The sequence below is a fragment of the Tinamus guttatus genome, unplaced genomic scaffold (genome assembly GCF_059628265.1).
Source record: "Tinamus guttatus ecotype Peru unplaced genomic scaffold, ASM5962826v1 Tinamus_guttatus_pri_ptg000197l, whole genome shotgun sequence".
Lineage (NCBI taxonomy): Eukaryota > Metazoa > Chordata > Aves > Tinamiformes > Tinamidae > Tinamus > Tinamus guttatus.
This window is the reverse complement of record NW_028288731.1, coordinates 1,354,698-1,379,333: the sequence shown is the minus strand read 5'-3', so window position 1 is coordinate 1,379,333 and position 24,636 is coordinate 1,354,698. Positions and strand designations below refer to the sequence as shown.

The window sequence follows — 24,636 nt, the reverse complement described above, 5'->3', positions numbered from 1 at the left end:
GCTTAGTTGTTGCTGCCATTAAGTGGAGAATAATTTCCTCTCGATGCATTCAGATAGATTTCTGTGCCTTCCTTAATTATGTCTTGCCAAGGGCAAAAGTGCTATGAAGCAGTGAGGTTAATGCAAAAATCTGTTGATTCTAACATACCTGACCTGAAGATTCATAAAAAGCCAATATCAATTCTCGTCCTCTACCATCATTTAAGAAGAGTCTGGACAAGTGGCTTTGGAGATTTATTCCTTATTGTCAAGAGAAATGGAATTGTTATCTTGTGCTTTCCTAAACGCAGTGTAGCTTGGGCTCCTTGTTCCGCCAGGCAAGTGATACCTCATTATGTGTAGAGTAGGCAGAGTTCACTGGGAGGCTAAAATTTGGGGGTAGGGGAGGGAGAGTATTTTTTTCCCCTTATGTCCCATGATCCAATTTGTCAGAGTAAATTTTAAGGGTGATGGCTCCAGGTGCTGTGCAGCATTTCTGTTTCAGAGATGAAAGGTCACTGGATTTTATGTTTCCTGGTAGTGACAGACCACAAAATTATGGCCCCGAGTTGTTATTCCTAGTCATTGTGACTTCCCCAGACAAAAGTGTGTCAGCTAATGTTAACTCTGTCCTCTAAGTGATCTAAAATGTGCCTGTAATTGTTAAAATCAAGCCGATGACTGCGGTGGTCCGTGCTATCCCTCCTGCCCCGCGGGGTTCCGTGCCGCTCAGGGAGAACATCTATCCGCTCTGCTTCACGCCAAAGCCAGCGCGGTGCAGCCTTGCCCGGCAAAAATGCCCCAGGAGGCCCCAGTCCAGCTCCATGGAGGGCTAGACCCGCTTCAGTGGTGTCGCCTTTACGTCCCTGAGCCTTCTCACCTCACCTTTAACTCTTCATTTCCAAATCTTTGCGCGCTTGTGAAGACCGCCTGCCGCTGCCATTGCAGCCCTTGAGCTGTGGACTTAATGGTAACCGGTGTGAGACCTGCGCCGATGGAGACAACGGCTGCCTCTCCCCAGGCTGTGTGTGGTACCACACGCTGAAATACGCCTGTCCCCCAGCTGGAGTCATGTTTCGTGACCCATCTCTCACTGCTTATCGCACCCCAAGGCTTCTCTCCGGGGTGACAGGCTCTGCCTTGCTTTTGGAGGGAGTGAGGGCCCAAGTCACGGTATTTCTGGACATGGGGATGTTAAAGGGCTTTTTCACACCCAGTTCTTGAGGGCTCCTTCAACCTTTTGGTGAGGTCTGGAAAAGATGGAGGGGGCATCCCCAAGTCTTTTAATCAGGCCTAACCTGTTGTCCAGATCGTATGAGCTCCTCATCTTCACTGAGGTCTACAGATAGTGGGAAATGGTGTGCACAAAGGGCAAAAACTGACTGCATTTCCCCATGCCTAGAACGATTTGTTTGGAGCCAGCTCCGCACTCTGCCCTTTCTGGGAGGGAGCCAAGATGTTCTCCAGCCCTCGGGTGGTCCCTCCTCCCCGTTCGTGTTGGTGATCTTTGCCCGCTGCTCTGTGGGGCTCAGCTTCATAGAGCTACGTGGCACTGCGGCGTCTTCTGCAATTTCTCTGCTCCGTGGAAGAAGCAGCCAGATGCAATTTCAAATTAAACAAATCTTTGCTGCTTGGGGGAAGGCAAGAGGTGAGGGAAGGCAAGCAAAGGGCAACCCGAGGCTCCCGCGGGCCTCTGCTCTCCTGATTTTACAAAGTGCTCCTTCAGAATTGTTTCCAAAAATAATCTCAGCATTAGCAAAAATTCATCATTGTGGGGGATTTTATGGCACAGCTGTGTCAGAGAAATTAATTTTAAAAATCCAATAAATGCCGCAATAGAATTGTTAACTTTTCCCCCTCTCTGAAGTGTGAAATTCTTCTCAGAGCATTTCAAAGGCGCCTTCACCCATTTACACATACATTAACGCAATTGCTAAAATATTAGACTTTGCCTTGGCATTTTCATTTTCTTGAGGGATGAACCAAATAAGCATTATAAATTTTTGTTCGGGGGTCTGGCGTAGCTTTTAATTTAATTTTTGATGCCACCAACCCTCAACAAAAGAATTAGTTACACAACAAGACAGATAAAAGCTTACGTGTCCGCAGTGAAATACTTCCTGGCACGTGTGTTACTCACTTTAACTTGGGCTTCTGGAGACATTCATGATGAAATACTGGGCAGCAGAAAGACGTTTCATAGATAAGCTGTCACTGAGTCTTTAATTAAAGTTTTAAATTATCACAGTTGATACAGATTTCAGAATAAAGGGTCTGATCCTGCCCGCCACACACAAGCCAAAAAAAACCCTCAACCTTCAACAGATTTTACCCAGGTTAAAAATAGGATGTTTTCAGGCATAGCTGCTGTGGGTATTTATGCTAATATGCTATAAATATTAATAATTTTATACCAATATCTTCATCTTTGAGGGCATGAGCACAAAAGAAAGTATAATAATTTATTTCCATGCATATCAAGCCTCATTTTACCTAAGCATTTCTCTTAATTTACTGAGAATATAAACTTGCTGCTCATTATTTTTTGGTGTGAGTTAATTTGAAATAGGCATGCTGCACCCTGCACTGCGCCTCCTGTAACAGAGTGTGTTTTGCCCAGAAAACCCCATAGGATTTCTAAAGCCTGTAGAAGCTGAGGGCGGCCTTTCCGTTAACAAATAAACAGGCTTCGCATTTGTTCCAGGGTGAATTTCACATGCAGATATTTTTGAATCCCTCAACAGCTGCAAAGTTGTCCAGTCTGGCTCCGCGTTGCTTTGGGTACGCTCTGCTGTAGAGGAGCAGGGCAACTAGTGGTGGCATGGGGAGGAAGGAGTGTGATGGACAACCTGGGTAAGTGTGGACAGGGAGTCGGCAGGCAAGGCTCTCATCCACCTTGAAGCATCTCCTGTGCTCACCATCCTGCTCGTGGTGGTGGTGGCCCTCTGCCAGGAGGCTGGAGAAGGCTTCCTGGTCTGGTTCTTTCCTTCCAGACTCTTGGGAGGTGGTGAGGCCCCCTCATTGCTTGTGAGGACAGGCTCGGCGTGTCGGTGAGGATGAATCCGACCCTTCACACTCATTGATTTCACCACCTCTTCTCAGCATCCAGCTCCAAGACTCTTCCTGAGCACCCTGGCAGGTCTCTTGGGTCATGGTGTGTCTGAAGACCTCCACAAAAAAAGACACCACAGAGCAGTTCACAGTCTCGAAGTTTCTTCTGAGTCCCCATTTACATTTGACCCTTGTTCTCCACTTGTAAGAACAGGTTAATTAACTGACTGCATTGCTAACTCCTTCAGCCATTTGATCTCATTTCCTTCCATAGGTTAATCAGGGTTAATACTGGTTATTACTCGGGTGGGCAGACCTCAGAGAAGAATCTAGGCTCCAGGGAAGGTGATTTTGCTCATTCAGGCAATGAACAGAGCTCTTCTCCCTGACTCAGGAAGACCAAGTCAGTGCCCAGGTACCGTGTTGGGGGACAGTGTAATGTAATGTGCTTCGTTTGCAGAACTCTTGGGCATTTGGGGTGACAAAAGGTGCCATATAAACATAAATGATTGTGTGTTAGTGAAGACAGTGGATTAACCACTGCAAGCAGTAGAAGTTGTTAACCCCTGTTGACAAACAGAGCTTTTCCATGTGGTGTCTGGTGTTCCAGATTATTTCATGTCTTGAAATGTGCCAAGCTTTTCAAATAATCCAGTCCCTGGATATTAAGTTACCTGTTATTTATTGCATAAATGTAGCTTGCTATTTATCAGCAAGATTTTGATCACTGAATCTCCTGGTCACTGTTTTGGAAAGCATCTGCTTCTAATGTGATTGGTCACAAAATAATCAATAAGCGATGGAAAAAAAAAATAAAGTTTGAGGAAAAAAAAATGGAAAGTTTTGGGGACGTTTTGTCTGCCATTTGGTTATATACAACTTGTTGCGAGATAAAGATGATAAAGAAAATGTGGCAAGAGGACAAGAGAAGACTTCCAATTCATTTACTTTATGGAAAACAGTGGTTTGGAGCCATGTGTGAAATTCCTTTAGGAAAAAAAAAACTAAATAAAATCCTCTTCTAATTTATTTCAGGAAGTCCTGAAATGGCCAGATTTTAAGATTGCAGTAAAACCCCCTTCAGTCAAAGTCTATGCAATTTGCTGATTGATTGTGCAGATGCAAGTTGTTTGTGACCAGCCAAGAAGACGACGTTGCTGGAGGCCGCAGACCTCTCCCGAAGCTGCTGCCGTGGCCAGGCCGTGACGTCCGTCCCATGGAGCGTTTCTGCCCGCCCCGCGGCTGCTCGTGTGCTCGGCCACCTCGCCCTGTCCGGATGGGCCAAGCGTGCAGGACCTGCTGGTCTCCTGGCAGGGCTAGCCCAGCGCTCGCTGGCCGCTGCCTCCACCGTCCTCCCAGCTCAGGAGCCTGGTTCCATTTTCCCAGTGTTTGTAGAAGCAGTCGTGATCGCTGCCATGGCAAAGCCTAGTACACCAGAGGCTTCGTTCCTAGGAAAATCAATGGTTTTAGAAGGTTGCCTGCCAAGGAAAATTTCAGAAAAATGACTAAAAAGGATGGGGTTTCCCGTTGCTTGTTGGCTGTTCTTTCATTTTTACCAGCAAGAATGTAAACAGTGGTTCCCTGCTAGCTCAATTAAAGGAATGATTTGATTACCGGTGGAGGAAAAAAGGATTTATTTAAAAGCTCATAAAAGATTAAGACTGAAGACAAGATGGTACATTTGGGCCAAGTAGCCACTGCACTAGCAAGATACGTTGGTATGTGCTTTACTATTTTAAAAGGAAGTAATTTCACTGTAATTGATTTTCAGTGGAGCTCGTTGACCTCCACAGCTTTGGGCCATGTGATTAAAGGCTCAGAGGTGCCGAATTCACTGATGAGAGGAAGGTAGGTGAGTAGCTTGAAAGAGCTAGCCCTGCCTCTGCTTTTGGAAGCTGGATCATCCATGTGCACAAATACTTGGCTGGTAAGATCATGACCTCCTCCCTGGGGACACGGCATCTGGAAGAGCCACCTACCAATGGTGAAAGGCTTTGGAAGGTGTATGGAAATGAAGCCTTCCAAAATTAGCCATCCTTATACTGGATAATATTAAGGGGTTGAATTTGCCATCTCCTGAAGCTTACAAGAAGGAGAGCCTGAAAGAAGAGATGGAGAGGAAAAGCCTCTCTTTGGAGAACAAGAAAGGCATGAGCTGAGCAGCGCTTAATGTGATTAACTCTATCACACAGCTCAGTGCTCGCACGGAGCGGACACTGCTGGACCACATAGCGTAAAAGCAACAGGGATCCAACTGGGAAGAAAACAATCCGGGAAGCGCTGCCGTGGCAGGGCCGGCAGCCGCGGGCTTCCAGCTCGGCTCGGTGCTCCCCAAGCGGTTGTGGTGCTTCCCACAGCACATGCCCGCCAAGCAGGGAAAGGTTAATCCATGTATAACAGGAGAAGACTCTGCCAGGCAGTCTAAGGCGAGGAAGGGACTGAAATCTGCTCTCCTGAATTTGTTCCCAAGGTCCCAACCGCATGTCCACACTTCTACCCCTGCTGTACTTCGCCAGGAGAGCTCGAAACGGCTGATGGCGCCACAGAGAAGGGGATTAAGGAGGCTTGTGAGAAGTCATTTGCTGGATGGGACCTGCTCCAAAGCTGTCGTTAAGGGGACACAGCTCACAGGGATGTGAGAAACACATGACGCGGTCTGCGGTGTTCCTCAAACTCAGAATTGTCTATGAAAGAGCATCTGCTCACCAGAGATTCTGCACCAGGGAAAAGGGTGCAGAGATCGGCGTGCGCAAATTGCCACCGAGGTGGTTTGAACGCCGCCACTGTCACGGCAGCATTTCCTAGGAGAGGGGGTGGGCTTGGGCCTGAGGGGAACAAGATCCCAGAGTCAGGCTGTGAAACGGGTTTCTTCTGCAGAACACGCACAGTGCAGGCAGTACTGAAATTAAAACAGGCGCGCTGCTACTTATTCCCCCTCTAATCAGATTCTTGGTATAATTTAAAAGAGTGCAAGTGACATTTTTATCCAATTATGTTACTGTAAACCATTTTGCTGCAAGAGAGACCTGGAGCCAAATCCTGAGCCGGTGTCCCGTGGTGCAGTGCTGACAACGTTGCTTTACTCTGATTTACTCTAGCTGAGGATCTGGCCAGCCAATCTCTCCAGGTGACGCACAGGCAAATTGCACGAAGCTGCCGTGTTTTGCATGGTCAGGCCTTCTAAAAGGATTAGAGCTGGGTTTGGTTTTGCTGCTCGAGAGGGTTGGGGTTATTAGGCATATCTGTATGAGAAGAGTGGCAGGCACTGTCTTTGTGTGTTTCTAATTTAATGAATGTTTAATGCTTCTTTTATTGGAGCCTACATATATGTAGAGGACCTGTAACGAGGGGTTGACTTCTGTCACAGAATTGATTTTTGAGCTGCTCTTTTTACATTAAAGACAGACTTTCCAGAGAGACGATAATGAAAGTATGAATTAAAGATTAGAGCTAAGCAAGTCTTAGAAAACTTAGAATTAAAAAAGGCACTTAGAAGTTTTCTTCTCCTGCTTCCTTTCTCTCCGCCTACCTTTTCTAAGCCCTCCATCCTCTCTGCTCCTTTGGTAGGGTCCATCATTTCTGTCTCTTCTACACCTGCACACCAGTACGAGTGAAGTCATTGCAGCAGTCGCATGCTGGATATTACTATATGTTTACACATCATCCTAGCCTGTTAAGTTTGCAGACTTGTCCATCAGTTTGGCTGGAGAGACAAGGAAATATTTTTAAGGTGCATTTTTCTTCGCCTCTATCCCCTGATTTGCTGACAGTGACTCTTCTGAGGAGAAGGAAAATAAGTTTGCAAGAACTTGCCAGAGGAACCCACACTTTGTTACAGCACGTGTCCAGGTGAGGGGATGGAGTGTTATTCAGACACGGAAGAGATGCTGCTGATTTGTTCTGCTCATGTAGAAGGGGGTAGCCCCTCTATTTCCTTGGCATTTCTGCCGGCACACAGGTTTTTGAAACTTTAAGGGAAACCCGAAAAAAATCAGAATTTGCTCACAACAGACACTCATGAAATGAGATTGAAGTCCTCAAAACAGCTGGGAAACACCAAAGACTGTCAGGCCTCTCTAACTAATATAGATCCAGAGGGGGTGCCTTGTTCATGATGCATTTGCACAAGTTCAGGGAATGTGTGAAGTACACGAATGTATGATTTAACTTTCCCCTTGACAAAAGATATCAAAGGCAAGTTGCATTTATCTCCTGGGAAATAACAGAACTTCCCTTAGAGCTCCCCATGCTCTTATATCCTCCTCACGTGCAGTCTAACCTGCGTGAAAACTACTGTATTTCTGCTGTATGAGGGGGTCCCCAGGTTTATTGTCTTCCTGTAAACTCTAGAAAGCCCGTTTTCCACTTTTGCCCATTTCTGGAAATCGGAAATACCACAGGTTAGTACTTGGAAGGAAGAAAAAAAGATAGGGAGCAGAGCATCCCACAACCAACTGAAGCTGCTATAACTCACTTCACATACAGCAAGCCACATTTTAGCCCCAGATAAGAATGTTTTGTGGTGGTAGAAAAGTTTGGGTTCCACAGAGTGAACAGGAGCTTGTATGCCAAAAATGGAAGGCACCTACGTCCTGCACACTGATCTACTGAGAGAGGTGGCTTGTGAGGAACCGAACGAGAGCTCTGAGCTTCCCAAGGCTCAGGCTTTTTAACTGTGGCTGGTTGGGGTTGTTTGAAGAACACTGGAATAGAAGAAGTTGGGTCAGAATATGCTGACTTACTGAAATAGCCCAGGAGGAAAAAGGGTCATTATAGAAGGCTTACTGTTTTTATATTTAAAAAGATGTGGGAAAAAAAGTTTGAAGCTATCTATCTGATGCCCCAGTTTCATGCTTTTGAAAAGAACTGATTCAAAGGGGGAGGGGGGGTGACACAAGACCTTACAAATGAATCTTTACTTTACAATTTAGAGCATTTCAAATAAAAAAGACAAAAAAGAGGAGGGTTTTTTTTCCAGATTCGGTCAAACTGCTCTGATTTGTTTTAAAATGAGAAGGTTTGCAGCCCTGACCTCTCAGACCCATTCAAAGGGGAGAAGGGAGGGCAGCAATCTCGGTTTGTGATGGGAAACCTCCCTCCCTCTCAGCTCTCATCCTTGCCTTGGCAAGCAGTGAAACTCAGCTTGGGATTAAAATTGCCCTTTTCTGGCAACAGTTGAAGGCAGCACCTTCAACTCACCTGGGTGCACCCAGCACCTCGTGCGAAATCCTCCACTCCTTGCAGGACCAGGCCCATAGGTGTTGCTGTTTGCACTTACTTACACTCTTAATTACATTTTCTTCTTCAAAAAGCAAAGGCTTCGATTTGGAGGTATTAGAAATAACAGAGTGAGGGCTGTGCCAGCTGGAAAAGCCTCCTGTGGGGATGTCTGAGTCACGGCCAGCACCTCTGACGTCCGAGGGCCCCTCGGGCCCGCGGGTCATTCACCTGCGCCGGGTCTGCGTCGCCTCGGGCTGCGTCATCCCTCATCTCCCGGCAGGCACCGGCGGCTCCGGGACGGCACCGCGATCGCCGGGTCACGCGTCGGGCTGGCGGGGCCATGTATCAGTGAAGGAAATGGAGCTCGCTGCTGTGTGACACGCCGCCGTGGAGCTGCACGAGGCTCTCGCATCCTCACGGTGCTGCAAGGGAAGCTGCGAGAGAGAATTTTTGGTTACTTTTCAAGCGGTGTCATGCAAAAATGAAATGCATTGTAGGGAACATCGGATGGTAATTACTAAGGACTTGGAAAACTGTGATTAAAAATGAGACCTGTCCGTAATAGTAATAATTAGATTTATTCACTGTGCTTTGCAGAGAAGCCACGTTCTTCCTCAGCTGTGTTGATCCCCTCGCTTCCCTAGAGAGCTCCCACTGTGAGCTGGTTTTGAAGACTGCCGTAAATTGGCCGGGCCTCATTGTTTCAGTGGGAAGACAGGGCTTTTCAGCAGCTGCGGATTTGGCTTGCTCAGATTTTTTTCATAATAGCTTTGTAATTAACTTGTTACAAGCGAAAATGGCCAGGGCCAGTAACCGAGCCTCGTGGTTCCCTGCTGTCCTATGTATTTGCAGGCAGATCGCCCCTGCGGGGTGGGGGGTGAAGCGCTGGCTTTCTGCTTCACACCATCCTGGTAGTGCTAAAAGCTAAAATTCCCCAAATTAGCTTATTAGTTAGGGCCGGAGTTTTCCATAGCCACCACAGCGTGGTCAGTATAGAAGTGCTTGCAGACACAGCACCTTTTTAATGTCACGTAGGGAGTGCTTTGCTGCTGGCTTTCTCCATGGGCTCATGCCATACTCGCCACTGTTTGGCTACGCCACGGTCCAGGAAAAGCTGTGCGTGAGCATCAGGTTCACAAACGCGTTTCTTTAGTTTTCCCTTCATTTGGAGACTTGCACGTGGAATCTGGGGGAGGAAGAGGGCAGACATGGGCACATTGGCAGATGAGATCTTGTGTGCTGCACCTCCCGAGCACGTTGGAGACACCTGCAGAGGAATAAAGAGAAGGAGTTAAAAATAAATAACCAAATAAAAGGGTGAAGAGAAAGCAAAAAAAGGTAACTTATGGTGCTGGCAGGGTCTCAGGTGTGAGGGTCAGCTCTCTGAGGCCTCCCCAGGACCTTCTGCCCTCATTTAGTTGTTGGGTTGTGCTCTGGTCTGGATTTCTCGATCGCATATGTTTTGTCTTGCTTAACTGTGTATAGTTTTTGGGTTCAGCTTTCGTTGCATGCATTCGAGAGTACAAGAGTGCGTTTTGTTTTCTAGATTAGAAAATGCTCAGAGGTATAATCAGGTCCTTCCGTGCTATTTAATTATCCGTAATTAAAGGCATCCACGCAAAGTGCAGGATTTTCAAAGACTGTTCTTGTGTTACATTGCTAATGAATTAAGTAATTAATTGGCATTAAAAAATACAATAGGAAACATCAATCTTTTAAAGCGAAGCATTTTCTTTAAGCATTTTGTAAAATCATTAACTTGTCTCAGCTCAGTAGCCATTCTAGGGTCTAAATCCCCTTTCCAGTTTTAAGAAAAAATTCTAAAGGGGGAATAAAAAAAGTAATGAAAGCAAAACAAGGCAGGCAGTACTCACTAAAGAGCATGAAAATGCCCAGAGATGCAGGAGCTCAATTTTCGTGGTGTCTCGGCTTGCCTGCCTGTCCATCTGTGTGCGTAGACCAGGGCAAGGGCTGCATGGGGACAGTGTGCCGGGCCCGTCGCCGGCTCGTGGGCTGCTCAGACACAGAACCAGCGAGAAACCAGCAGTGCTGAATAGTGACTTTCCCTTAGCAAGAAGTAATTTAGACAGACGAGCAGCGAGAGTCACTCTGCAGATGTGGAGGGGGACGTGGCAGGAGAACCGCATAAATCTACTGTTTCCTCGCTGCTACCTTGCGGTGCAAAATAGCCATCCCGTCCTGTCACTTAGGAATAATATCCCGCGGCACCTGCCCGCGCGTGGAAGCCTGCACAGATTGTGGTAATGCATTTTGCAGTGGCACCCGCGTTATTAGCGCAGGGAAGTGCAATCCTTTCCCATTTGGCGAGCGAGTTAAATGCAGCCATTCACATGCAAAACCGCCGCTGCTCACTTTATTTTGATTAGCAGCCTGATTCTTTGCACGGTGCCATTAGAAAGCACCGCGCAGATGCCATGGACACCATTAAACGCAGGTTACATAATGGGCCCTCCAAAGAGAAAGGCCCGGAAAGGAAACACGTGGCTTACAGTTGTTCCACAGCTGGACATGCTGCGAGACCCGAGAGTTTGTCCATCTCTTCGGGCAAGAAGCAGCAACCAGTGGGTCCTCCCTGTGCCCCTGTTTGAGACATTCGCGTTGAGCTGTGACTTCCTCCAGCAGCTCTGGAAACCCTCCCACCGCTTGGCAGAGAATTACACAGCAAGTGGCTGCATTTCACCAAAAAATAACCCCTGCCTAAACAGACTTTCCTAATGGTCTGACCCTCCTCATGCAATAGCCACTGCAGTTTCAACATCAAGCAGTGCTTTGGTTTGGTTTTTTATATATATACATATATTTTTTAATTCAGTGCACATTTAAATGGGGAATCTCACATGAATATGTAGTAATGCTGATTCCTTTTTTTCCCCTCTTCTTCTCTTTTTGCATTTTAAAAGAACCATTTTGTCCAAAATTGGCACAATCACAGTTTCCATCTCATTTATGGCTGATATGAAAAAAAAAATACATAAAACATCATGCACAGCTGTACTGACCAATTCTGGCTTTATGTTGGTTTGACGTGCAGCCAGCTCTCTTCCATACATCATCCTTGACTGCATTTAAGGATGAAATACTATTTTAATTCTTACTCCAAATGTGTTTTTTTTCCTAAAGAAAAAAAGACATAAAAACGTTAAAATGGGCCATAAAAATCATCAAATTTTCACACAGAGCATAAGCAACAGGTAAAGAAGTTGGCTAAAAACTCAAACGATCCAGAAAATAAGGTCCTGGTTGCTACTGTTTTGTTGTTAGCACTTCCCTTTGATGCCTGATCAGTGAGCAGAGACACCGATATTCTGGAAATCAGTGGATACGTGGCCCTTTGCTTCAGTAGTACGGGACGGTCCATGTCAACTTCTTGCCCATTCACTGCCCATTTCTGCACCTCCCTAAGTGCTTGAAGATTCAACCTCTGAAAGGCCCAACTGTTTATTTCAAATTCCTAACTTTGGCTGTTGATTTTACCTGTGTTGTTGTTGCTTGTTGTGGCATTCCAATGGTAGCTATATTCATTTATTTATTTTAAATGAATCTATTTTATAGCTACTTCCCCCGCAAAAACCTTTATTTGTTGTGTTTGATGGATTAAAAGAACTAATGTACCTCCAGAGCTGTTAAGGTTCATTTTGAAAATATTTATTTGGGCAAGTTTTTAAAATCCTATTACTTACCTGAAGGTAAGCTTTCATGAACTGCCATTAAAATCTACCTATATTTTTAAGAATAAACATTAGGCATCTAAAAGTCTATGTTGTCTGTGAAGAGAATTTTAAGAGCGAGACCTTTTACATTGGTCAGGCAAATGTTGAAACATGCATTTCTTAATCAGTGGCTGTTTACTGTGATATTTGAGGTGTTGCTGTTTTTCTCAATCAGTGTTGAATTCGCACGGTAAAAAAACCTGATCCCAAGAACGTCTATAGCTGCTTTATATGCACCGTGGCTTCCTTTGCAATGCTGAGTACCTTGCATATGCATTTTTAACATAAGCTAAAATTTTCAGTGCTGATTAAGGTATTTGCACACAGAGAGCCTATTAAAATGAATAGGAATTTGGTGTGCAAATCCCACAGGTGACTTTGAAAATGCCAACCTGCATTTTTATATTAAATATGGGAAGAGAGGGAGGAACTCCATAAGGACAGAGCTGCAGCCTTATGATTTGCTCTCCCGCTGTCCGAGAGCTGATCTTGAGACATGCTGGGCGCCGGGCCCTCCATGACTTTGGTGCCAGTGGTTTGACTTCAACAACACACTTAATTAGGGGACATTATTCAGGCAGCAGAGAGTGCGGATTAGGTAAATTATGGATTTGATTACCTATTAATCTGCATTGCAGTTGCGCTCCACAGTCGGCGGTGGTGACGGGGGCCGTGTTGTGCTCAGCGCTGGGTGAACTCGCAAATCCTGGCACCCGGGGCACCTTGTCCCACGGTGTCCTTGCAGGGATGGCACTTGTGGCTTCTCTGGAGCTTTAATTTAAAGTGACGTATGCTACTCACCGCATTGTCTTTAATGGGCCCAGCTCAGTTTTATTAAATTACTTGCAAAATGCAGGGGCAAATTAAGTGTGAATGGGTAGGAATGCCGGCTCTGCACGAGGCAGATGGTGGCGGCACTTTGAGGGCTGAATGTTGGTGGATGTTGGGCTTGGGCCCCCTCACCGTGTCCTTCCCAGACAGACCTGGAGATGTGATCCAACCTCCGGAGTGAGCGTTCAGAGTCTCCTCGTGCCCCTCTGCTCCCAGTCGCCCCGGTAGACGTCACCGGCCCGATACAGACTGCTTTTAAATTGTGCTCGTAGATCTTCCTTGCACCAAGACGTTTCTGCTGCAGTATTTAGTGATGCCTGGAGTTGTGTCTCCGCATCAAACTAAGTGACTGTGCCATCAATAAGGAGGAGTAATGCGGTGTATTCCCTTCTGGACGGCTCCCTAATTTGTTTGGGGGCCTGCCGCTCGTCATTAAGACTGATCACAAGCCGTCGGTGAGGCTCGGCGCGCACTGCAGAGCCGTGCGGATTAAATCAGTCTCTGTCACTGGGAGCCAGATCATGATTTAGGGAGCTCGAACCAGTAGAGCTGGGGCCTCAGTGTCCTCCTTTCTGCTTGGCACTTCCTGTGCGAGCTCCCCAGGGAGCTCACAGCTGCCTGGGAGGCAAGGGGCAGTGAAGAGCTTGTGGAAAAAAGGTGCTGCTCAGCCTCAAGGTGCCGCAAGCCTGGGCCAGAAGATGGGCAGGTGACCGGGATTTCGGGTGTCTGAGCCAGAGCCTGGGAGGTACATGGGAAAGTCCCTGTGCGTGGTGAAACGACTCCTCCAATCCACCACACAGCCCTCCCAGATCGCTTGTGACCATGGGGGAAGAGCTGGATTTGACAGCGGTAAATGCACCCATTCTTGGACAAGCTCCTGGAACAGTCATCAGCCTCCTCAAGCTCTTTGCCTGAATGTTCATGGGGGTGTTTGCAGGGATCTCCATGCCTACATACTATGGGAAGAAGGATGTAATTCCCACTCCCAGGAAAACAGCACTTCTCGCTATCCTTTGCAAACTGAGTAGCAGGGCACCTCTCTCCTAGGCCGTATTATCCATCGACTGACTAAGCTGAAGCCTCCTGGAGCCATCCTTAATATCTCCAAAGGGATGGGGTGCTCTTAAAGCAGTGAAGGAGGACATAGGGTTATCACCAGCAAGCCTTCAACCAAGAGGAAAGAATCACTGCTGAAATAGGGCACTATTGCCTAAGAGATCCCAGGGCAGGCACTGAGCACCGTTCGGAGCGAGATGCTCTTCAGGATGAAGCTGAATATCACAGCTGGCCCCAGGTGATCTGTGCTTAATGTTAGGGTGACTTTTATTGCTTGTTTGCACACGCAAAGCTAAACCCGGCGCTGCTGTACGTCCCTCCGTGTGGTCTGGGAACGCAGCGTTCACCCCAGCTCACCCGTCGGGGATGCCAAATTTATTGTCACCGCTTGTGACCAACGACACATACATGTTTCTGCTCTTTGAGCTGCATCGCCCCTATCTTAACAGTGTCTGCATCACCACGATATATGGCCTTAAAAATGTTCACAGTTGTCTTCGTAAAGAGCCCAAAGTGCTGCGGTCTTGTCTAAGTATTAATTATGCTAAGCAAAGCGAGTCTCACCATTACACTGTCTGCGGGAGCAGCAAACTTCTGCCATCAGTCTCCCCTGAGCAGGGGAAAAATGGTTATTACTGTTCTGCTCACATAGCAGCGTTGCAGTCACGGCTGGAGATGCTTTCACAGAGAACAAGATGACAGCCTTTGCCCAGAGAAGCCACTTGGTACTACTGCTATTATAATAAATAGCTTTCTTGATGTGCTTGACGTCATCAAGGGTTTCTGAGCAGCCTCTTCTTTTGAATTCAAAAAAAAAATAAGAAATTGCTGTTCTGTCCCGTTCTTCGTGACGCGCTGCATCAGCCCGGCCAAGCCGGGCCCTGAGCGCGGCCGGTGCCACCGGCGGGCAGAGCTCGGCCGGCCTCGGCAGGACGCCTGGGCCCCGTGGCTTTAGGAACACTCAGAGGTCGAGTCAAGGCGGGGAGAAGAAGAGGCAGATCAAAAGATACCACTTTCTGCCACGTAATCCAGCCGGGGAATTACAGGCTGCAAATCCCCCTAATGCCCCCAGGGGCTTGATTTGTCTTTTTGTCACTGGATTAGCTGTCAGCTCTGTACAAGCCCAGGGTCACCAGAAAGTTCCTCAGGGGCTGTGCAGCTGCATTCAGCAGATCTACTTGTTCCTTCTCCAAAATGAATGAGCACCTCCCAACCACAGCCCTCAAAGACATGGGTGATGCTCTTAGGGCATCCCCCTCGCCTGGCTCCTCTTCCATCACGTCGGCCCACTCTGCATGGCTGCATCTCCCCTCTCTCCATCCTGTGGCTAGAGGCATCTCTGAGGGCTGTTTAATGTTTGTTTTTTTTCCCTAAACAGGGAAGAAAAGGAGCCCAAGGGGCCTAAGAGACATGGGGAGGAGGAGGAAGGGCTGAAGAACAGCTGCTTCCTGGGGCTCCCTTGCACTTTCGGCAAAGCTTAATTGCCTCACAGGGCCATAAATCCTGGATAGTTAAGTGCCCGGAGAAGGCTTGGGCTGCAAAACGCATGTGGGTGTAGCAGCAGTATTGGATTCTCAAATAAGATGATTAACAGGCAGCCGGAGGGCAACAATAGAGAAAACAATCTTCCCCTTTCCTTGGCACCCTAATCTCCAGAGGAAGCTTTGTGTTTAAGTTTTAATGAAAAGGGCTTTTCTCCGGGAGTGCAGCGCAGGCTACTTGGAGCCTGCCCATCCCCTGCCTCCCCGACGCTGGCAGGCGATCAGCTCATCCGATTTAAGAGGTACCTGCACTTACTTTGACTTTAAATACAGCCAGCTACAGTTGTTGGCATTTCCATTGCATTTGACCCCGGACTTTTAACAGCAGAAAATGAGTCCACCTGATGGAAAAGCCTGTTCGGAGTGTCATAACATGACAACATCCATCAGACTTCATGAAGCAGAGAATTAAAATCTGTTGTGAGCGGCGCAGGCAGCAACACGGCGCAGCCAGTGCCGAGGTCTATCAGCCGTCCAAGGGGATGGCAATTTCAAGAGCTTGCCAGAGACATATCACAAATGGGTTCACAGCCTTCCCGGCCTTGGGATGTGGCCTTCTGCAAGATGCTGGCTGTGGGGAGAAGTTGCAGCAAATATCACTTGCAAGACGTTTCCAAAGGGGCAAGGGCAGGAGGAAAATCAGCAGCAATTGCAAAAATCCCCATCTCATGACCAAAAAGTCTCCCTGTCCCTCTTCAATTTCAGATAAGGAAGAGCAATTGCAGAGGAGAAGTGGGATCACTTTGGGAATGCCAAGTGATGTATGAGCAGATGCAAAACAGAAAAATCCAAGAAACTGGAAAATGTACTTGATGTTGTGGTGGTTGCAACCAACCTCTGTATGTTTAGCCTTGCAGACACACAGGGTGAGCATAAGGCTGTCACACCAGGGGAAAAAAAATGTATCGGGGCAGCAAGTGGTGCCCAAACTTCAGTTTTAGAGACGACTCAGTGGAAAAAACTCAGGATTTAACTGCACAAACTGCAGCTCTCAACCTGCAGCAACTGCTAGACCAGTCATCGAGGCACCTTCCCAGGCACTTCTTTGGTGGCTTTGTTAATAGGAGGATAAAAAAGGGTCTAAAGCCAATCAGAATGTGTAGAGGCATTTCTTAAAGGGGAGGGTCACTGAAATGGGAACTAAATGCAAGCACCACCACTCACCTTGCTTGGCAGCAGCCTCACTTACTTATTCCTGCGAACTGAGTTTAGCAGTGGGCTGAGATCAAGAGTTTTCTGGGCCTGCAGGGTATGGGACTTTGCTTAGGGCTGACTGGCATCAGCTCAGCTTTTTCCAGCCTCGGTGTGGTTCCTGGAAGAGCTGGAGCTGGCGGAGAGGCCAGCGGGATATTTGGGTGCTGCCGCCGCGGCCCAGTGTTTCATGGCCTGGCGGCTCTGTGCAAGGCTGGAGACAGCCCAGGGGCAGCTAAAACAAAGCCAGCAATGGCCCTTAATGGAAACAACGCCCTGCAGAACAACCCCAAATGCTTCAAAATGTTCTGCAAGACATTTCGGTTGGTAGGAGGAGGCAGGGACCTCTGCGAAGCAGCTCGGAGGAGACGCGGAGCCCCGTGGAGCGCGAGGCAGGCGAGCCCCGGCACCGCGTGTGGCAGCGCGTGCCCGAGCACATGCACAGGCGGCAGCTTCTCTCGGGGAGAGACGGAGGCATAAAACAGCTGACTTCCCATTCCAAACTGTCCTAAATCCTATTATTTTCAGCACTAATGACTTGCCGGAAATGTCATGTTTATACAAGCCCTCATCTTTCCCGGGCACCTCGTGCCGTAGAGGAATAGTTTTAGAAATGCAATGGGACAAAGAATGAGAGCACAATGTTTTGGCGCAGTACATGAACCGTGAGACACTCAAACGTCTTCTCGCTTTCTTGGTGCTGCCAGTGCTGCCCTAATTTTTTCCATATGCTGTTGCCTCTGACACTAATTCATGGCACTAATGCAGGAATAAGTGGGGAGGAGGAGCAGGTTTGTGCAGAAGCAGCTGGGCAAGGGGTATTTGCAGGTCCTTCACGAGAATGGAAAAAAGAAAATTCTTGCTGACTTGTTCCTCAGCTTTCATATTTTATAATAGACCAAAAGCTTCCCCTAATGAGCAGACTGAAGGAATTCCTCCCTTCGTAGAATCCATTCTGTCAGAAAGCTTATGTATGTAGGAGATGAATTATTTTTGTTAAATTGATGCTGATTCATGGTAAACACCCCCCAGCTGGTGGGATCCCCAGGATTACCAGGAGTTTGGGTCCAGCTGGTGACCACCACAGTCTGAGGGGGATTACCTGGCTGCTGGCCACACGCAGAGGTGGGAACTCACCAGTTTTGAGCAGCAAAGTGCCTCTGCCCTGATGAGCATCCACTTCGTCTTCTCCTCAGAGCCAGTCCTGACAAGAGAGGCAATGCCAAATTAGTAGGCAGCTGATTAATGAGCAGTGTCCCCTTGGCCTCCATGGGGCACCCAGTCCCATTTCTATTGGTGTGTGTGGCGGGAGAAACAAATGAATTGCATGGCTATTTTTATTCTTATTTTTATTGCCGGCAGTCCTGTTCCAGTAGGAGCAAAAGCAGCCTCCTATAACTATAGTAAGACATGTCAGGCACCTATAGCATGCCCACCCCCAATTAAAATAAAAAAAATAAAATAAAAAAGAGAAAAAAGGCTTTGTTTTTCTCATGTGTGCTTGCAGGTCCCAACTGCTTCGCAGGCACCACCATCATCCCCGCTGGCATCGAGGTGAAGGTGGACGACTGCAACATCTGCCACTGCCACAACGGGGACTGGTGGAAGCCGGCACAGTGCTCCAAGCGCGAGTGCCAGGGCAAGCAGGCCCTGTAGCGCCCGCGGGGTCACCAGCAAAGCCTTGGAGGGATGGTTCCTCCTTCTGACTGCACGGGAAAAGCCCTGTCGCTCTCACGCGCTTTCCTCTTGCTTCACCTACTATGTATATGGTCTCTCGGTATCTACTCTGCTTTTGTAATTACCAGTGCTGGATAGGGGTGCGGTGATCGCTTCTTTCGGAGCTGGGGCGGGAGGGAAGGATGGAAAAAAAAAAAAAAAAAAAACAACCCTGTGCAAGCTCCGTGGCTGGTGACACCTCCAGGACTTCACTGCTCTCTTCGGGCAACGAGGACTGCACTTGGCAGGTTTTATTTATTTCATTCTTTTCGCTGTTGTGATTTCTTTTTTTTTCCTCAGCTGGGGCAACACAGGTTTGAGTGAAGCAATTCATTTTTTTTTATAGTGTCTATGGAGGCTAAAAAATAAGCTGCAGGGGGAGGGGAGGCCCATGAAGGACCGGGGGATGTATAAATGGAGAGGGGAGAAGGGATTGCAAATGGCAGCTGGAAGGCAGCCTGCAGAAGGAGCACGCGGGATGTGCAGGTACCTGGGGCGGGTGGCGAGGAGCAAGCGCTGTCCAGGTTACACCTGCCCACTGAGTGGGGACAGCAGAGCTGATGCCACCGCCACCCTCATGGTGACTCTGGTGAGACCCAAAGCCAAGGCCAGGCCACGTGGGGGCAGCCACCAGGACCCTGTCAAGGCAAATCGTTTGAAAGAAAGACCTCCCTTGGAGAACAACTTCTTGTCTTAAATGCTGCAGCGTGTCTCCCTCGTAGGAGAAGCAGTTTTGCCGGCTTTCATTGCAAACTGGTTCATCTCGCTGCATGATGCCCCTTGGGTGCAAGCGGTGAGGTTGAGGTAAGTAAGTCCCACATGAGCCATGTCTCCTCGGCCACCAAACTCTCTCCATTCGCCTCGTGAGCCTGCTGGTGCCTCCGACGGCAGGTGTAGGGGTAAGCGCTGGAGCCAGCAGCGTCGCCTCTGTTGACTTCAACAATGGCAGGACTTGACCACCACATGTTACAAACAAAATCCAAACCCCCATTTCAGCTGGCAGCCCCTTGGGAGGTTTCCATATCCACCTCTGGTGCAAGGAAATATCATCATGAAATGAAACGTGACGTCCCGGCAAGGCCCAGCCTTACCCTCATGCCCAGGACATGGTGACTCCCCGGGGTGCTCTAGGACTGCCCCCTCCACGTGCACGCAGGCCCCTGACACCTGTGTCTGCCCTGGCCTCCTCCAAGCACCCCATGGGGGGCAGTGACACCGCCCGTGGTGCGAGGGGCGGATCGCCCTGAGGCAGCGGCCCGAGCGCGGTGCTGTGTTGTCGTGTCGCCTCAGCGCAGGCCACGGCCTCAAACCGATGCTGTGAGCGGAGCCTGAGCTGCCCCACGCTGCGCGGGTGGCCACAGGAGCCCTTCAAGTCATCATTCATACTTACTGCTTTCCAGTGTTCTCATCGGAGTGACCGACAGGGATTATTCTGTTCAGCCCTCCGTCTTTCCCTCAATGGCAACAGCAGCCAGTTCCCCTAGCAGCGTCCTACAGCGAAGCAATTCAGTGTAGCCATCAAAGCAGTCTCGATTTTTGCACACTGTTGCCTTTATATTCTTATTTCTTCTGCATTTTTCCTTTTCCCAGATTCTCGACTGCAGTGGGGTAACCCAGTAGGTTTCTTTCTGCTGAGATTTTGTCTCCTGCACTTTTAACATTCACTCGGTCATCAACACATTTATCTGAGAGCCGCTGCCTGTCAATGATGATCCAGTTTCAAATCTTTAAACAATAGCGTGCCTGAAACTAGTGAGAAACAAACTATACTGTAAAAAGGGGGTGGGAGGGGTGGGGAGGTTCTAGAAACAATATTTGATGTGTAAGAGAATATATTATTAAAAAACCTATTTTGTTAAATATAAAGTGTGTGAACCAGCAAAAACCAAAATAATATATTTGTGGTGTATTTCACTCTCCCAAATTTCCAACCCTACAAGGGCCTCATCCTTGTTGCATCCACATCATGGACTTTCTGGGGTGTCAGTGAGCGCTTTGGCCATGAGATGAGATGGGAAAGGTTGGTTTTGTGCCCAGCAATTGCTGTAGAAGTCCTTGATTCCCACCAGGCTCGGTTGGGCAGTGAGACCCTCAGCTGCTGTAAATCAGCTAAGTTTCAGCAGCGCTAGCAAAAGCAGCACCGATTTCACCTCCATCCCAGTGTTCTTTCCACCCACCCACTTTTCTTGGTGGCAAAATATGGACCAAACCAGAATTCCCTTCTCAGCCCTTTTTGTCTTTAGCCATCAAGCAAGCAATGAATTGCCCACTGCAACGTTGAGACTTGTTTTGCACGTTTTGGTGCCATTTTACATTTGATGTCATTTCATGAACATGGAAATTTGCTTTCAGTTCACAAACACCATTTGGTATCTCCAGCTGCATCGTTTTTTACACTGATTAGTAGTTACTCTAATTAATTACAGCTTAATTACTGTAGTTAATGTTTGTACAGTGCCTGGAACAAGTACAGCACTATATGTGCTACATATTCTTATTTTTTTCATTGTTATTTAAACATCATCTACATTTCCGTGCTGTGCTACTTCATTATTTTCCAAAAGGCAGTGCTCTTAGTCCCACCATGTAGTATCTTACTCATAGCGTCCAACAGGCTGCTTTGCAATGCTAGTTGCCACGCGGCATGGGAAGAGCCTTTTATTTTAGCTCTGTGTCTATGGTGGGACAGATTGCCAAACAACATAAAAATGCACTTTTAAAATCTTTGCAGACTACTGAGTCCAAAAGCAAAACAAGAGAAGCTAATCATAGAGCCACTTCTGTAGGACCCTCACAGACAGAAAACTTCAAGCAACAGAAAGTTTTCTTTGCTGCAAAGAGGGAGAATGGAGTGTCTCAGCAGTGGTCAATATTAAAAATTAAGCACATATATACATACAAATATATATATATATATATATTTCAGTTCACAGTAACCAGGTGCTACTGGACGAGGCATCCCAGCTCCAGCCAGCTCTTACACGTAGGCGCCACATAACTAGGCCGAGCAGAAAGTACTGTCCCAGCAGGGCTGGGGCAATGGCCCAGTGCTGTGTCCCACTGCAGGTCAATAAGTACCTGGTAATATAACCCCTCCCCATTGCTGCTACACTGAGTGCTCTCTGCACTTGAGCTCCATCGTTCTCTATTTTTTTTTTCTTTGCATTTTTAGTTCATTTCTCCCTTTAATTAATTGCAGTGCTGGGCCAGCCAGACCCATTAACTACTCTTCTCATTTAGACTTTTCAGAGATGCAGTTGCAGATGCAATTTAATTTGTTGACCCATGATCGATAGCAATTAATACCCTCTCTTTAATCTTGTTGAAAGACTCGTCCTGGGCTTCCAGAGGCTGCCGTCTCAAGGGAAAGGTGTCTGCTACATATGTTATTAGATGGGGGATCACAAGCTCCTCCGCAGACACCGTCCTTCCCTGTCCCCCTGAGGCGACGCTCGGGGAGGTGTCTCATCTCAGCAGAAGTTGTGCTCACAGCTACGTGCATTCCACGGACTTCAGTAGCCAGGATATCTTTGCAGCAGGAGGCACATCTCAAAAACCTCCTACCCATGCAACTCTTTCTACGGTCTTCTGCAAGGTTGGCATTGGGCTTTATGAACCGAGATAGGAACAAGCAAATGGACAACAGCCACATGATGGCTCTAAATGGGCCCCAGCCAACAGCCAAGGAAGAGGTGTTAAATGGACAAAACATGAGGCCTTTGCAGAAGGCCACGAAGAGAAGGCAGACAAGACCAAGGTAGGATAGCAGGGGGCAGAGGTGAGGAGAGGACCTGGCACAGCAGAAGGCAGTGGGAGGTGGAGGTGATGAGTTGCAAAGGGAGGGACAGATGCTGAAGAGCATGAGGAAGGTAAGGCAAGTGCATGACACAACCTTGGTGCCCTCCAAGGAAAAGAAGCCAAGGGCTCTTGAAATGGAGCATGAGAAGAGTGGGCCAGGGAGCGGATCTCTTGAAGTCTCTTGCAGTAACAACTGCAGCATCAGAAACACAGCTTTTTTGCAGAAAAGTAGAGGGAAAAAAAATGGACATATGTGTCCTGGACAAAACCAAGAAGGAAGCAGTCCCAGGCAAACACCTCTGCTGAGAAACTGGAGAACTGGCCCAGAGGGAGGGGACGATGGGAAGAAAGAGCAACGCGCCTGAGGCAGAAAGGCCATCCATCTTCATATGTGTGTGTGTGTGGGGGGGACCCCTAATCTGCACTTTAATGTGATGCCATTTCTTGCTCCCACAGCATGAAGCAGGTGGGCACAGCCTCCTTCTCCCCATAAAGTGGAAAAGCTTGTCCTCATTAATGACCTTTTCTGATCCATGGCTGATGCAACGTGCCAGGACCCTGTGCGTGATCCTCTCTGTGTGCTCAAAGATTCAGGCTAAACGAAATTCGGAGTTTCATTCTGACCGCCTGACCCATGCTGGGCTCCGGAGAGTTGTGTATCCCGGGATCCACGCGGCCAGGAGCACAGCCCCTTTGCTGTACAACTTTCCTCTGAAGAAAGGCAATAGAGGTCTGGCAAAGGGAGGGAGGAAGAGTGAGCTAGCAGGAGCTATTAGACTTGTTTCAGTGGGACAGAGCAGAATTTCAATAATAATTAATGCCACTATTAAAGATGCTCGTTTAGATTATAAGGCATCTGGTCCGAGAAAGGACACTGTCAAGGTATTTTTGAGCATTACAACACACAAAATTCTTCATGCTATTTATAAAGGCAACCACAAAAACTTGAAGCAAAACCACCATGCTACTCTCCCACAGTGCTATCCCTATGGACTATCCGACATGGCCTTTCAGAGGTAGCTTGGCTTCTTGCTTTGAGAAACCACCAAGTCACATGACCACCTAGTTTTAGAAAATGATGTGCATTTGAAAAGCAAAAAAAATGGAATTTTCCAAGCATTGCTTCATCCACCTGAATGAGGCTCAATAGCTGCCCTGAAGAGGGAAATGCGCCGGAGCTGGGCACATCTTGGCCCACTCTGCCTTGCAGGGCCCTGCTCTCTCGAAGGGGTTCAGAAGAGACTGTAATAAACCTGTTAGCTGAAAGGTGTCACTTGCATCCTTTACATAAAGCACTTGGTTAATAAAAATCATTCCAGATTAGCAGATAGGAAACAGTGATCTTGGCTGTAGCCATTCCTCAGCTGGCTCGATGGATGCCACCTCTGCCTCGCACTAACCGCTTTCCCAGCCTTCCCAGTGGCCGGCTGTGCTCCTGCAGTTGGCCTGGATTAGTTATTGCACTTTTTTTTAAATAACAAAAGCTTTAGCGGGGGGCGGTTCTCTGGTGGTGTGTTTGAGGGGGTGGCAAAGGGCTTCCCAGGAAAATTTGTCTTTAATATCTCGAAACAGAGAGATCCTGGAATATTGCAGTCTTAATAGACTGTCTTCATTCCCTTCACTCACACAGATGAATGTGCCCGTTTCCAGAGGAAGGTGAGCAGGGGTGAGGAAGGAAATATATAAAGATGCGACGAACTCATTCTCTCACAAACAATCCACTCCCATATATGCCCAAATGCTCATTTCTTTTAGTCCATTAAGTCCAATTTAATGCACCTAGAACATAGCTAGAGTCGAGAGACCGGTAAAGGTTTTGGGTTTTAATTTTACTCAAATGAAAAATTCTGCATGCAACACGTTGGCGTCAGTACTTATGCAGCAAAAGCAACAGGCCCCGCAGGAAGCATGAGGCCAAGGTTAAAGCACTTTTAAGTCAAGATGCTATGATACCCATAGAAGCAATTTTCCATTGTATTGCATATTTTCTGGTACTTTATTGGCGTGAATAGAAGCTGTGAGCAAAAAGCGTGCACAGGGACCCATTTTGGCTGCAGACGGCTTTAAATTTTCCCTAACTTTCTCTAGATTCAAGGTTACTTTCCCGCCTGTCAGTGTCCTGTGTGCTTTGGCTAATTGTATATCTGAACAATTAGTAAAGGCTGCCCCTCCCTGACTGCATTAATAGGAAACAAATGGAGATGTGCTTGAAAAATAGAGCATCACTTTTGAACCCCTTGGCGCCCTGGCCAGTCTGGCATTTGGAGAATGCTTTTCCTGGTGGGACTGCTATGCCTTCAGATAAGCACCGAGATCCACTGCAGGCAAGACCGATAAATACATCGGCAAACATTTTGCCACCTCCACACCACACAAACACAAGAAAGGGGAAATCGGTTTCATTCATGAGCCAGGGCAGGCACCAGGCAGCAACTCTGGAGGCTGGGCACAGGGAAACCTCGTGGTGTCGTAGCCTTTCTGTCACCGTGAAAGGCTGATGCCAGCTCCACTGCAAAGCACCA

The 24,636-nt window shown here is 47.7% G+C and overlaps 1 protein-coding gene across 1 annotated transcript in view; it reads left to right on the top strand.

The window, feature by feature from the left end:
* Positions 1-18,259, top strand: part of VWC2L (von Willebrand factor C domain containing 2 like) — a 37,339-nt gene extending 19,080 nt beyond the window's left edge. Inside the window, exon 4 of the mRNA XM_010219331.2 lies at positions 18,108-18,259. Coding sequence (XP_010217633.1) covers positions 18,108-18,256 — 149 coding nt within the window. The 3' untranslated portion in view covers positions 18,257-18,259. The remainder of the gene's footprint in view (positions 1-18,107) is intronic.
* The last annotated feature ends 6,377 nt before the right edge of the window (positions 18,260-24,636 follow it).